Genomic DNA, 14,461 nt, shown 5'->3' with positions numbered 1-14,461 from the left:
GATAATTTTTGAGCAAGTTATGACTTATATTAGCTTTATGCTAATGAGTTTCTCAATGGACAACTGGGCGTGTTTTACTATATGGCCAAGTGGGCGTTGTACAGAGGAGTGTATGACGCTGACCAATCAGTGACCAATCAGCGTCATACACTTCTCTCCATTCATTTATTCAGCACATAGCGATATAGCTATATCGCTATGTGCAGCCACATAAACACATTGAACACATTGTAACGTTACTGCAGTGTCATGACAATGAATATACATTACCTCCAGCCAGGACGTGATGTGTATTCAGAATCCTGACACTTCGCTAACACAATCCCGACACTACAGCACAGCAAGCGTAATCTTGCGAAACTACGCCTGCTATGCTGTAAATCACAGAAAAGTGCAGAGAAGTGGTCAGGAGAATGAATACACATCACGTCCTGGCTGGAGGTAATGTATATTCATTGTCAGGACACTGCAGTAATGTTATAGTGTGTTTATGTGGCTGCACATAGTGATTTAGCTATATCGCTATGTGCAGTGTAAATGAATGGAGAGACGTGTATGACGCTGATTGGTCACTGATTGGTCAGCGTCATACACTCCTCTGTACAACGCCCACTTGGCCATATAGTAAAACACGCCCAGTTGTCCATTGAGAAACTCATTAGCATAAAGCTAAAATAGGTCATAACTCCGTCAAAAATGATCGTGTTTCTAAATAAAAAACACTGCTGTAATCTACATTACAGCGCCGATCACATCATGTACAAGATAGGCCACTTATAATGTGGTGACAGAGCCTCTTTAAGGAGTTAAATGCTGTCAGAATTTGTACTGTATTTACTAAGGATATTTATGGTGCTAGACTACAACAGCTTAACAATTAACATAATGCACCTATCCACAGGATAGGTGATAAATGTATGATCGCTGGGGGCTGCACAACTAGGACCCCACCACAATATCTAGAACGGGCGTCCTAACTCCCATTCCTTCTTACTGTACAATATGGAGCGGGGGTCGCACACGTGCGCTGCCGCTCCACTAAATGACTATCAGCCCTATGGAGACAGCCAAGTGTAGTGGTGGGGCGCCCAGCGATCATACATTTATCACCTATCCTGAGGTGATACATGTTAATTGTGGGAAAACCCCTTTTAAGGGCCTCTACAGAAGTATCAAGGACACTAAACGTCCTCTGAATTGTCAGTAGCCATGCTTAGACCTTGGGGACTGCAACTGCAGGCTGGTGTGATGTTTGTTTACAAACACATCTATCTACTGGCTTATACATAGTCTACTATTGAGGTGTAAATGAACACTGCAACATCCTGCAGCTGCGGTCCTCATGGTCAAGGCATAAACACTGAATTTTGACATACAGAAAGGTAAATTGTAGTTGAATAATTCTTATGAATGAATGCTTGCTTCTACCTTTAGAACCCCCTTAAGGGAGCAACTGTTTTATGTTTCTATAAATATTAGATCCATAAAATGAAGCTACTTAACATAAACATGAATATCCAGGCACATAAAGTCTAATATACCTTAGATGGAGTATAAAAGCCTGTTGTTTTCTGTTCTAGTCCCCACAGAAGTTCTGCAGGAAAGTCATTCACACAGCATGAAGAATAAGAGTTAAGATACTTCTTGAGGAACAGGTGCATCTCCACATAGCGCACTGTAATCCCATTATCAAAGACAGATGTGTACAGTGTGTCACAAGCAGACACGTTCCCATCATCAAAATCTGTAAGAAAAAATGCATACACATTAAAACATGGGATATTGCAATTTTAGATGATATATCGTATCATATATTGTAGTCTCACACTTGGCGTACTTGCACAGTATTTCCGCAGCGTAAAAATATGCTACGAAAAACTTCAATGTATGCTTATGGGAAAAATATTCTGCCACTCAGATTTCTTTAGTTATCAGCGAGATCAGCTGATTCCGTTCTCCCGGCCACCTTGTAACTCATTAGCTGAAGAGCAGCGACAGCGAAACAAGGTAGGACGGGGGTCAGAGGACCCTGATCTAGAGTTAGCTGCGGGTCCCAGAACTAGGACCCGCACCTATTAGACATTTATGGCATATCCTGTGGATATGCCATTATTGTCAGAGATGGGAATACCCCTTTAACTAAGAGAGCAGTTATACTGCATTTGTTTTGTTTTGTTTAGCAACATATGCTGTATTATTAAGACATATTCAAATGTATCTCAGTTTCTGTGGAAAACGGAGTAACAACTCATAGAGGCCCTATACACTGTGTCCATAGAAGAAAGCATATGTTAAGTCAAGATAGCTCAGAATCATATGGATAGAATATGTCTGAAGTCTGTTACTAAAGACAAAAAATGCTCTTTAACACATATGTGGTCAGTAAAGACTGCTTAAAGAGGCATTCCCATTTCAGAAATGTATGGCATATCCACAGAATATGCCATAAAAGTCTAATATGTACGGGTACCACGGGACCTACACATATTTAGAGAACATGGGAATGAATAAATGGTGAAGTTGCAGAAACAGCCGAGCAAGTGAGCTTGGTTACCTCTCCATTAATTCTCTGCCTGGAAGTGGCTGCCGGCTACCTCCTCACCAGACAGGGCGAGGGACAGCCATCATTCTCCAAATAGGTGTCTGTCCCAGAGGTGGAGATGGGAATGCCCTTTAAACATGACTTAGCATTTACAAACAAATAAAATGGCATCAAGTAATTTACCTGTCATTGTCAGCAGATTTTTAACTCTCATTAGGTGATTATGATACCGGATGACATGGACCCAAGACAACATGTCTATAGGAAGATTATCTCCACCAAATTTCTTTCCATCTATAAGACTTTCATCAGAAAGTTCTTGTTTATCAGCACAGTTGCGTTGATCATCATTGCAGCAACAATCTGTGAATAACAAACACGAAAACAAGTACTGAGCTTAAAGCAATCCTACTCTCCAAATAATTACGTCCATCTTTTGTTCAGTGATTATTGTTATGTTAGGATGACTATTAGGGCCTGTTCACATCAGCGTTGGCTTTCCGTTCCGGGGTTCCGTTGGAGGCTTCTGTCGGGTGAACCCCACCACGGAAAGTCAAACTGAAACCACAGCTTTCGTTTCCGTCACCATTGATATCAATGGTGATGGAAATATTGCTAATGGTTTCCGTTCGTCACCATTCCGGCAGGCTTCCGTTTTAATGACGGAATCAATAGCGGAGTCGACGGCGCTATTGATTCCATCAGAAAAATTGCCGGAGCAATTGTAACAATATATATATATATATATATATATATATATATATATATATATATATATTTATTTTTATTACAAAAGTTATTTTTTTCACATTTTTGGGATTTGGCTGCCCATAATAAAAATGTAAAAACATGAAATTAATTACACTAATCTAGAAAATTAAAGCCTCATAAAAATTGTAAAAAACAAAGTAAAAATAGTTAGGATATTCAAAGCATTTGCAACGATATTATCGTTTAAAGAAGTGCACATCAAAAATGGAAAATTTTACCTGGACACCGGGGTATCAATGACCCTTGGTCATGAAAGGGTTAAAGAAAAATGGCAATATAATAGTGGTTATAAATGTTATTTACTACATCATTGTACGTTTTTATCAATGAGGCCCACAATAAGGAACCGAATATGAGAAAATCCCATATCTGCAATCCCAGTTTAACCTCTATGTTTCAACAGATGTGATAAAATGAATATTGTAGTGTCTATCTATATTAGCTTACCATAACAAGGTTATGCATCTGCCTACTTACTAATGATAGCAGTCCTCTTCTCAATTTTGTCCTAAACTACTACTCTATGAGAGGAGGTCTCTTCTCAATTTTGTCATTTCTAAGGGAAATCGATGACACTGCAAGGAGGCTACAATACTATCCCAGTAGATAACATTTATGATGGAGCAACAAATGTGCAACATGCTGCGTTAGGCTGGATTCACACGAGCACATTACGTCCGTGAAGGACGGACGTATTTCGGCCGGAAGTCCCGGACCGAACACACTGCAGAGAGCCGGGCTCCTAGCATCATACTTATGTACGATGCTAGGAGTCCATGCCTTGCTACCGGACAACTGTCCCGTACTGTAATCATGTTTTCAGTACGGGACAGTAGTTCCACGGAGAGGCAGGGACTCCTAGCATCGTACATAAGTATGATGCTAGGAGCCCGGCTCTCTGCAGTGTGTTCAGTCCGGGACTTGCGGCTGAAATACGTCCGTCCATTACGGACGTAATGTGCTCCTGTGAATACAGCCTTAGTGTTCTGTAAACGCACATCAGTGGCGTAACTACCGCTGTAGAAGCCATAGCGACTGCCACGGGGCCCGTGGCATGAATGGGCACATGCCACCCACCGGGACGGGCCTCCCCATGCCCGGTGGCACCGCTAGCAGCCGCTGTGGCTGCTACAGTGGTAGCGATGCCACATTCAATAGTATCTGCGTCCTATTGTACACTATGACAGAGCAGGGAGGTATCTCCCTGCTCTGCTATAGGCCACATTCAGTCTGCAGCCTATCAGGCGGCTGCGCAGGACGGTGTGATGACATCACAGGATCACACCGGCCTACGCAAGGATCCCGTCGGCGTTGAGGAGCTGCTCCGTTCATCGGGGGAATGGAGCTTAGGTGAGTACAATTTTTCCGTGTTTGGGGGCGATATATCATACTATATACAAGAGAGGTGGGAGCGCTATCTACAAGGGGGGGCTGTATAGCACGGTCTACAGGGAGGGCTGTAAAGCACTGTCTACGGGGGGCTGTAAAGCATTGTCTACGGGGGGACAGCTGTATGGCACTATTTACAGGGGACAGCTGTATGGCACTATCTACAGGGGACAGCTGTATGGCACTATCTACAGGGGACAGCTGTATGGCACTATCTACAGGGGACAGCTGTATGGCACTATCTACAGGGGACAGCTGTATGGCACTATCTACAAGGGACAGCTGTATGGCACTATCTACAGGGGACAGCTGTATGGCACTATCTACAGGGGACAGCTGTATGGCACTATCTACAGGGGACAGCTGTATGGCACAATCTACAGGGGACAGCTGTATGGCACAATCTACAGGGGACAGCTGTATGGCACAATCTACAGGGGACAGCTGTATGGCACAATCTACAGGGGACAGCTGTATGGCACAATCTACAGGGGACAGCTGTATGGCACAATCTACAGGGGACAGCTGTATGGCACAATCTACAGGGGACAGCTGTATGGCACAATCTACAGGGGACAGCTGTATGGCACAATCTACAGGGGACAGCTGTATGGCACAATCTACAGGGGGGCTGTATGGCACAATCTACAGGGGGGGCTGTATGGCACAATCTACAGGGGGGCTGTATGGCACAATCTACAGGGGGGGCTGTATGGCACAATCTACAGGGGGGCTGTATGGCACAATCTACAGGGGGGCTGTATGGCACAATCTACAGGGGGGCTGTATGGCACAATCTACAGGGGGGCTGTATGGCACAATCTACAGGGGGGCTGTATGGCACAATCTACAGGGGGGCTGTATGGCACAATCTACAGGGGGGGCTGTATGGCACAATCTACAGGGGGGCTGTATGGCACAATCTACAGGGGGGGCTGTATGGCACAATCTACAGGGGGGGCTGTATGGCACAATCTACAGGGGACAGCTGTATGGCACAATCTACAGGGGACAGCTGTATGGCACAATCTACAGGGGACAGCTGTATGGCACAATCTACAGGGGACAGCTATATGGCACAATCTACAGGGGGGCTGTATGGCACAATCTACAGGGGGGGCTGTATGGCACAATCTACAGGGGGGCTGTATGGCACAATCTACAGGGGGGGCTGTATGGCACAATCTACAGGGGGGCTGTATGGCACAATCTACAGGGGGGCTGTATGGCACAATCTACAGGGGGGCTGTATGGCACAATCTACAGGGGGGGCTGTATGGCACAATCTACAGGGGGGCTGTATGGCACAATCTACAGGGGGGCTGTATGGCACAATCTACAGGGGGGCTGTATGGCACAATCTACAGGGGGGCTGTATGGCACAATCTACAGGGGGGCTGTATGGCACAATCTACAGGGGGGCTGTATGGCACAATCTACAGGGGGGGCTGTATGGCACAATCTACAGGGGGGGCTGTATGGCACAATCTACAGGGGGGGCTGTATGGCACAATCTAAAGGGGGGGCTGTATGGCACAATCTAAAGGGGGGGCTGCATGGCACAATCTAAAGGGGGGCTGCATGGCACAATCTAAAGGGGGGGCTGCATGGCACAATCTAAAGGGGGGGCTGCATGGCACAATCTAAAGGGGGGGCTGTATGGCACAATCTAAAGGGGGGGCTGTATGGCACAATCTAAAGGGGGGGCTGTATGGCACAATCTACAGGGGGTGCTGTATGGCACAATCTACAGGGGGTGCTGTATGGCACAATCTACAGGGGGTGCTGTATGGCACAATCTACAGGGGGTGCTGTATGGCACAATCTACAGGGGGGGCTGTATGGCACAATCTACAGGGGGGGCTGTATGGCACAATCTACAGGGGGGGCTGTATGGCACAATCTACAGGGGGGGCTGTATGGCACAATCTACAGGGGGGGCTGTATGGCACAATCTACAGGGGGGGCTGTATGGCACAATCTACAGGGGCGGCTGTATGGCACAATCTACAGGGGGGGCTGTATGGCACAATCTACAGGGGGGGCTGTATGGCACAATCTACAGGGGCGGCTGTATGGCACAATCTACAGGGGGGGCTGTATGGCACAATCTACAGGGGGGGCTGTATGGCACAATCTACAGGGGGGGCTGTATGGCACAATCTACAGGGGGGCTGTATGGCACAATCTAAAGGGGGGGCTGTATGGCACAATCTAAAGGGGGGGCTGTATGGCACAATCTAAAGGGGGGGCTGTATGGCACAATCTAAAGGGGGGGCTGTATGGCACAATCTAAAGGGGGGGCTGTATGGCACAATCTAAGGGGGGGCTGTATGGCACAATCTAAAGGGGGGGCTGTATGGCACAATCTAAAGGGGGGGCTGTATGGCACAATCTAAAGGGGGGGCTGTATGGCACAATCTAAAGGGGGGGCTGTATGGCACAATCTAAAGGGGGGGCTGTATGGCACAATCTACAGGGGGGGCTGTATGGCACAATTTACAGGAGGGGGCTGTATGGGACCATTTACAGGGGGGCTGTGTGTGGCACCCAGGAAAGAGGGGGCCCAGTCAAATGTTTGCTATGGGGCCCAGTGCTTCCTCGTTACGCCCCTGATGCACATATTATTCTTCCCCATCCTATCCCATTTCTAAATGTCCAAACTCGAATACTGCTGGTAGAATCATACCAGCAAATACACTTAATGTATAAGGTGCTTGATAAAAGCAAAAAAATATACTAGGCCAATGGTGAAAAATTTGGTACACTCTACCATATTCTTGTCCTTGTATCTTCATCCAAAGGTTAACTCTTTAAACTGTTTTTACCATTGCTCTCTTTCTGGACATGTTTTAAATAAAGAGTGAGCACCTTGTTATATCTTTACCTCTCTTTGTACTTACCTTGCAAGTACTTCTTGTAAGTTGCTAAAAGATCCATGCAAGCATATGTTGGGATGTGCTGGTGCAATGTGGTCTTTGTAGTTTGCACAGTAACATCCTTCTCTCCGATTAACTGTTTATACGCTGACATGGCTGTAGCCACCTGTACACATATTAAAAACAGGTATAAGACAACATAGCAGAGTTAAAACGTCAAAGTTAGTAAACTAAATTAAAACTTATTTTACTAGATAAACTAAAAGCAGTAATGAATTTACAGAGGAGGTTCACGGCACGACATCCCGATAGACAGGTAATTTTCTGTTTGTTAATGTTCTTTCTGGAGAAGCTAAGATTTCACAATGCTTCTGAACTTTCCTGCCCAGAGCAATTTACTGGCAGTGTACAAGAAAGGTAATATCTTTCTCCTGACAGGGACTGTAACTCCTGTCTCTAGTTAGCAATCGTTTTTATAATCCAACATTACTTCTCATCAAGACTGTATCCGTGGTGATACCTCTGCTGTCTTTTTAATAGTACATGCTGTGTACAATCTCATCATTTCTTCTTTGCTTAATCACAAAGATCATTGGACCCATATCATTCATGGCACTAGCAATATAGACACAGCTCCATGGAACAAAGCCTAACATATTTTTTGAGGCTAAATAGTATTTCTTATCAATCTCTTGTTGGCAGAATCTGCGGCTTCTTTAAAAAAATAATTAGTCGCTTACTGGATGTTGGCATCAAGAACTTTGGGGTAGATTTACTAAGCGGTGTCAGTTTTAGACAGTGCAAACATAGACCAGGTATTCAGTAGATGCACCAAATATATCACAGTGGTGCATGCTTTAAAATAAATTTGGTGCATCTAGCTAGACACTTTTGTCCTTCTTATAACACCTCTGATTTGGCTTATTTTGCGCCAGATCTTTGGTGCATTTTGACAGATTTTAAGCCCCATCCCCTTTCTGCTAAGCCCCATCCCCTTTCTGCTAAGCCCCATCCCCTTTCTGCTAAGCCCCATCCCCTTTCTGAACTTTTTTTTCAGTATCGAGAGGTTGTGGCTAATTTTTCAATACATTCTAGACGCAAACACATTAGTAAATCTGCCCCTTTGCCTTTTACTCAGTCAATGCATTTTATTTACCACTTAGGTAACCAAAAACACTGGTTTTCTTTTTAATGCTTTGATATTCCATTCAATACACATAAAAACAAATGTATAAACATATAATTAAAAAAAAGACATGGCTATATACACGTTACAGGAAAACTGGGGATAACGCAGGGGTATGCACAAAAAGGCATTCCCTACATTTTAGTGAGAAAGAGGACTGAAAGCAGATTACAGTAAGATTTAAAGTATATGTCCACCATTTAATATTTGTATTTTTTTTTCATTGAAATGTTTAAACAGTGTGCAATAAACATCTAAGCGCTCCCCTATTGGCGGCTGCAGGTAGGCAGAATCTTATCATTTAACTCAATGTCTATGCAGGGAATTTGGAGCGTTTTATCACAAAAATGAAGATCCAACCACTATACATATATATTACGAAATGAATCATCATGAAATGTTAGACCTAAAAATAACATTGTGTTAAAAAGGTTGAACATTCACTTTAAGGCATATTATAGCTTCATTAAATACAGTCCCATAGGCGGGTTGTTAATACTAGCTTGTGAGTCTGGAGATCTCCAAGCTAAAAGACAATGGGTTGTGGCATTTCAAATAGCGCTGGGTGCCGCTTTGTCCTAACTATCTCTGACAAGTCGAGAAGATTGATTATTCCAAACGGAAAGGAACGTTTAGCTCTCATCTGTTTCTTTATGATCCAAAATATTACAACTCAAATTAGGAACCACAATTTAAAGTTAAGACTACATTGACTGATGAATTCTGTTGAATTTTGCCAATTTTTAGGACTTGGAATATTATTGATAGTACTGAAGAATGAAGAGGAGTTTCGTATGTTAAATAAACGGAACTTAATTTGTAAATTTCACAAATTCAAAATCATTAAACATCTTATACAAGTTGTTTTTTTACCTAAAGGTGAGGAAAGGACAGTATTAGAGTCCATGCACAGCTAAAGAAAAGAAGAACCAGGTATTTCCATCAGCTATCTATCAAATTGGACAGAACACAGTGAAGACGGAAATCTTCCTGGTGACAAATGCTCCCATTCCTAGCGTGCCACAGCACTAAATAACGTTTAGATATAGTGAAAAAGAAAACAGGTTTTCCCCTGTAATGTTCACAAATCTGATTATAGGATATTATGCCAACCCATAAAATCTGGTGTGATCATAAAATTTCCAGGAGACACTGTACTCGAACAGATGCTGCTTATACTGCCAACAGACTAATATCTCAAAGACTTGTTTCCATGAAATAAAAAGATTAAAAAAATAACAAAATCTTTTCCAAGCTGTACAGCAATATGTAAATGACTTTCAAAGATTCTGAGAATTTAAAAATAAATTACATGGAATCCGCGCATGAAAATCTATGTAGTATCACCTTATACGAGTACAATACTATTTTTATGTTATAAAAAGCACTATGACTGCAAACTAAGCAGATGTCTTCACAACAGACAATCTTTCTTGCTGGCTCCCAGGAGAGTGCCTTGTCTAGCTCAGCTCCGCATGTTTTCTGAAGCAAAGCTTCACTGTCTCTTCACATGCATTTATCTGACTGTCCAAATAACAAACACTTTACTTGGAAATCAATAAGAAGGTCATGGCTTGTCCCTACCTGGATGAAATAAGCTTATGTAGCCTGAAAACAATGCCATAAACTTATGATGTAATTTATTAATCTATTTATTACATGTTGCAAAAGGAATAAATTCTCGGCTACTGTAGAGGTAGTCGTTTTTAACAATCAACTGGCCGCAAATGTCTCATCTTGTACAGCTGCATATAGTCACTGAATTTTCAGCACCATGGACAGTAACTTTTATTTGGAATCTCACAAATAATAAGACACATAGGGGCAGATTTACGAAGGCTGGTGTTTCATACACCAGTCTAGACTTTCTGCTCTGAGTAAAATGTGTCAGATGTATAAGATATTACCAAGAGGAAGACATAGGTCAAACTACTGCTAGAAACACAATGGCCCACATTTACGTATGTTACACTAATCTAAGTAGAGTATTGTGTTGGTTTGATTTGCGCCAAATTTATTACAATGAGCCTCTTAATAATTTTTCCACATATGGGATTTTCTTATGTCAGGAAATAAAAACTATGCCTGCAATGACTTTATACGTGATAAATTAGTCTAAAACGACATCTCCTCGTCCCCGTCACTTTAGAATTTTAGCGCAAGATGAGAAAATTCAAAATTTTTCAATGTAAAATTGTTGCGCGTCATGAATTGCAACTTTTTTATGCGAAGTATACACCCAAAACTGGTGTCAACTGCATAATAAATGTGGGCCAAAGGCCAACATGTCAGACGCAAGATTCGTAAGGCAAGAGTTAGTTAACTAACTCTATGACTCAAATGTATTGTAATTTCCACATGGAAATAAATGTTAACCTCTTCATGAACTATAGATTTCTCCTCTTCAATCTTTGATAGTCTTTCAATTGTTTTTAGTATACCAATGTTGTTTTTATTTTACTGCATATAATAAATTAATATTGAAACAAAAGGCAAACAATAAAAAAGTATATAACATGTAAATAAGGCCTAATTTACATCTGCGATGGAATGCTCTGTTAGGCGCCTCTGTCGCAGATTCCACCAAATAAAATTAACAATAGCGCAGCATGTTGCGCTATTGTTTCCGGTAAAACAGATATTAAAGTCAATGGGTTCCGTTATGCACTGGTTATCTCCGCTGTTCAACAGAACCTGCGCTTCCGGCATTTTCATTGTCCTGCTTTTCTAAAGTAGCAGAGCAACGGAATGGCGAACGCAGATGTGAACAGGGCGTATGTTTGGTGCAAATAATTAAAATTGCAAATGTTGTTTTTAATATTATTGTAATGATTCTATAAAGACAATGATCAAATTAAACCAGGCTATGGCAGTTTCTGTAGCTCTGAATGGAAGTAAAATATGTGCAAAAAAGTAGCAGCATAAGAAATGTGTTGATGCCTTTGGTGTTTGGCAAAGACTTTTGAGAATACTGTTGATGGCAAAGCAAAAACATATCTATTAGCTAATGAAGCCTAACCTTCCCCAAGAAACAGAAAATGCCAGACTACAGAAATCTTATATCTGACATGATAGGAAGACCAGAATTCTTGGAAAAAGAAAAAAGAAAGCCAGAAGAGCTGTAAAATAGGGGGGGAAAAGCAGCAACAAGATGGATAGATAATGCTACAGAAATCATAAACACATTATTGATAAAACTAAAGATCCAAACAGAAGACAAGACAATGTGGAGAAAACCTATATATAATAAAAAACAGGATGGATGGAAAGAGGTAGGTAAGGAAGGACACAGATAGTATAACAAAATTGATGTGTTTGAATATTTAACAACACTTCACATGCTTGCTTTCAATCTCTAAATATGTGAAAGAGCTAATTTATCATTTAAAACTCACATTGCGGATGAGACATATGCTCGATGTCCACGTTTGAAATGTGGTACCAACCGTATGTTCTAGATGTATGCAACTGTATGTCATTGACTCCCATTGTAAATAAAAATAAAATGTGTGGAATGTTTTTTTTGCTGAATTCCTTGGTATTTAAAAGCCTAGTTGACTACGCGCAGTTTTAAAAAAAAACAAAAAAAAAGGTACATATTCCAAAAAGATACTTTTTGGCATATGTTTAGCTTTTAAAGTCAATGGGCACGCACATCGGTGTTAACCTTGGGAGATTTTCCCAGCATATGCATCTAACATGCACCACAGACAAAGTGTAAAACAAAGCCTTTACACTTGTGTGGCTAAATTGCTCATAAATAATACACAGTCAAGTCACATTCTTATGACCACCTCCTCCTTTCAACATCGGCAGTGCGTAGCCCATAAAGGATGTGACGTGTCGTGGGCTGGCTTGGTGGGTATACAAGGTGTGTGATAGGCTGTCTGAACACATATCACTCGTTGTTGCCATGGGTAAAAGGGGCGATTTATCAGAATTGCAAAAAAGGAATGATTATTGTCTTTTGGGTCAAGGGTGGCAGTATTACTCAAACAGCGCAGTTTGTGAACTGTTCACGTGCTGCTGTGGTGTAAGAGTATATGGTAAGTGGACAAATGGCACCATTGGGAATAACCAACGTGGAAACTGCGCAGCACCACGTGCGACTGATGTGGGAGGTGAACGTCTGCTACGATGGTGCTTGAGGGCCGAAGTACACACTACAGTGGAGCAGCTCACCGTGAAAATCAACCAAGGGGCTACCAGACGTGTGTCTAAAACAACAGTTCAGCGAACCCTACTGCATATGGGGTTCCGAAGCAGACGGATATTCACTGCTCCTATGCTAACAAAGGTGCATTGGAAAAAGAGGCTTTAATTTGCACAGCAATATCGGAAATGGACCAAAGGGTTGCCTTCTCCGTTGAGTCACGTTTTCTGTTTCATCGAATGGATGACGTTGGTGTGTCAGGCGAGAAACATCAGGGAACATACACCCTGCCACCATTGCTGGAAGAGCACAAGCTGGTGACGGCAGCGTTACGGTCTGGGGAATTTTTTCAAGGCATTCTCTGGCCCCACTTATCCATGTGGAAGGCACTCTGAACCGATTTTGGTATGAATCCATCGTTGCAGATCACATCCACCCATACATGCGGTTTGTCTTCCCTGGGGCAGATGGAATCTTCCAGCAAGACAATGAGACATGTCACACGGCTACAAATGTCCGATAGTGGTTAGAAGAGCACGACCAAGACTTCCAAGTACTTACTTGGCCCCCTAATTCGCCAGACTTGAAACCAATTGAGCATCTGTGGGTCCACCTCCATCGTCTTGTTCCCTCTATGGATCCTCCCCCACGCACCCTCCAGCAAATGTGGGATGCACTGCAGCCAGCATGGCTCCAGATACTGGAGACAACCTACCAGCACCCTATTGAGACACTTCCAGCCCGTCTAGCTGCTGTCCGTGCTGCACACGGCGGTTACTCTGGATATTAGCTGGTGGTCATAATAATGTGACTCGACGGTGTATAATAGTTTTAACTGCAGTCTTATGTGAAGAATATAAAATATTGTGACATCATGATAAGTTGTGACAAGTGACAAACTCACCTCTGTGACATCTGTACTGTGTATAAGTGTAATGTAAATCTGTTCTATAAGTAACAGCAATATTTAACAAACAAAAATGCGAGTGAACTCCTGATGTTTTACTGATATAGTCTAAGTGGTTTAGTGAGATATGCCAGATTAAATGAGCATATTGTAAAAGTAAGAAGTACCTAATCAATTCTAGGGAAGACGAGAATACAGAAGGTTATCGGTAAGAACATGCCTTCCTTTTTTTTATCCTTTCCCTTAAAACCAGAAAATAAAATCACTACATTTTTGTTCTAGGTCCAACACAAATAAAAGGTGTATAGGTGATATCTTGGATAATATGACAGAACTGAACATTGTACATTAAGTTCTTGACATTTTATTAGACCTTATTGCCATTTATCCAACATATACATGAAGTCATAATCAAAGACTGTAAAGTTTTTATTATCAAGGTATTGCTGTGTCGGACAATTGTTAAAGAGGACCTGTCACCTCTCCGGACATGTCTGTTTTAAGAAAATAATTGTATCCTCCATAAAAAAAGAATTCTGAAACTTCTGTTCCTATAACTTTACGTTGTCCCGTTCCGCTGTTATTCCTCCTAGAAATGTATGAATAAATTGACAACTGGGTGTTACCACTTGGG

The 14,461-nt window shown here is 42.2% G+C and overlaps 1 protein-coding gene across 2 annotated transcripts in view; it reads right to left on the bottom strand.

The window, feature by feature from the left end:
- The window catches only part of CFAP54 (cilia and flagella associated protein 54), a 360,575-nt gene that overhangs the window by 43,815 nt on the left and 302,299 nt on the right, over positions 1 to 14,461 (bottom strand). For both annotated transcript variants that reach the window (XM_075856765.1, XM_075856766.1), the window contains exons 62-64: positions 7,606 to 7,747; positions 2,726 to 2,905; positions 1,542 to 1,744 (exon numbers count right to left, since the gene is read on the bottom strand). In XM_075856765.1, the coding sequence (XP_075712880.1) occupies positions 1,542 to 1,744; positions 2,726 to 2,905; positions 7,606 to 7,747 (525 nt within the window). The remainder of the gene's footprint in view (positions 1 to 1,541; positions 1,745 to 2,725; positions 2,906 to 7,605; positions 7,748 to 14,461) is intronic.

The sequence above is a fragment of the Rhinoderma darwinii genome, chromosome 3 (assembly GCF_050947455.1).
Source record: "Rhinoderma darwinii isolate aRhiDar2 chromosome 3, aRhiDar2.hap1, whole genome shotgun sequence".
Taxonomy (NCBI): Eukaryota; Metazoa; Chordata; class Amphibia; order Anura; family Rhinodermatidae; genus Rhinoderma; species Rhinoderma darwinii.
This window is presented reverse-complemented; position numbering and strand designations above follow the sequence as displayed.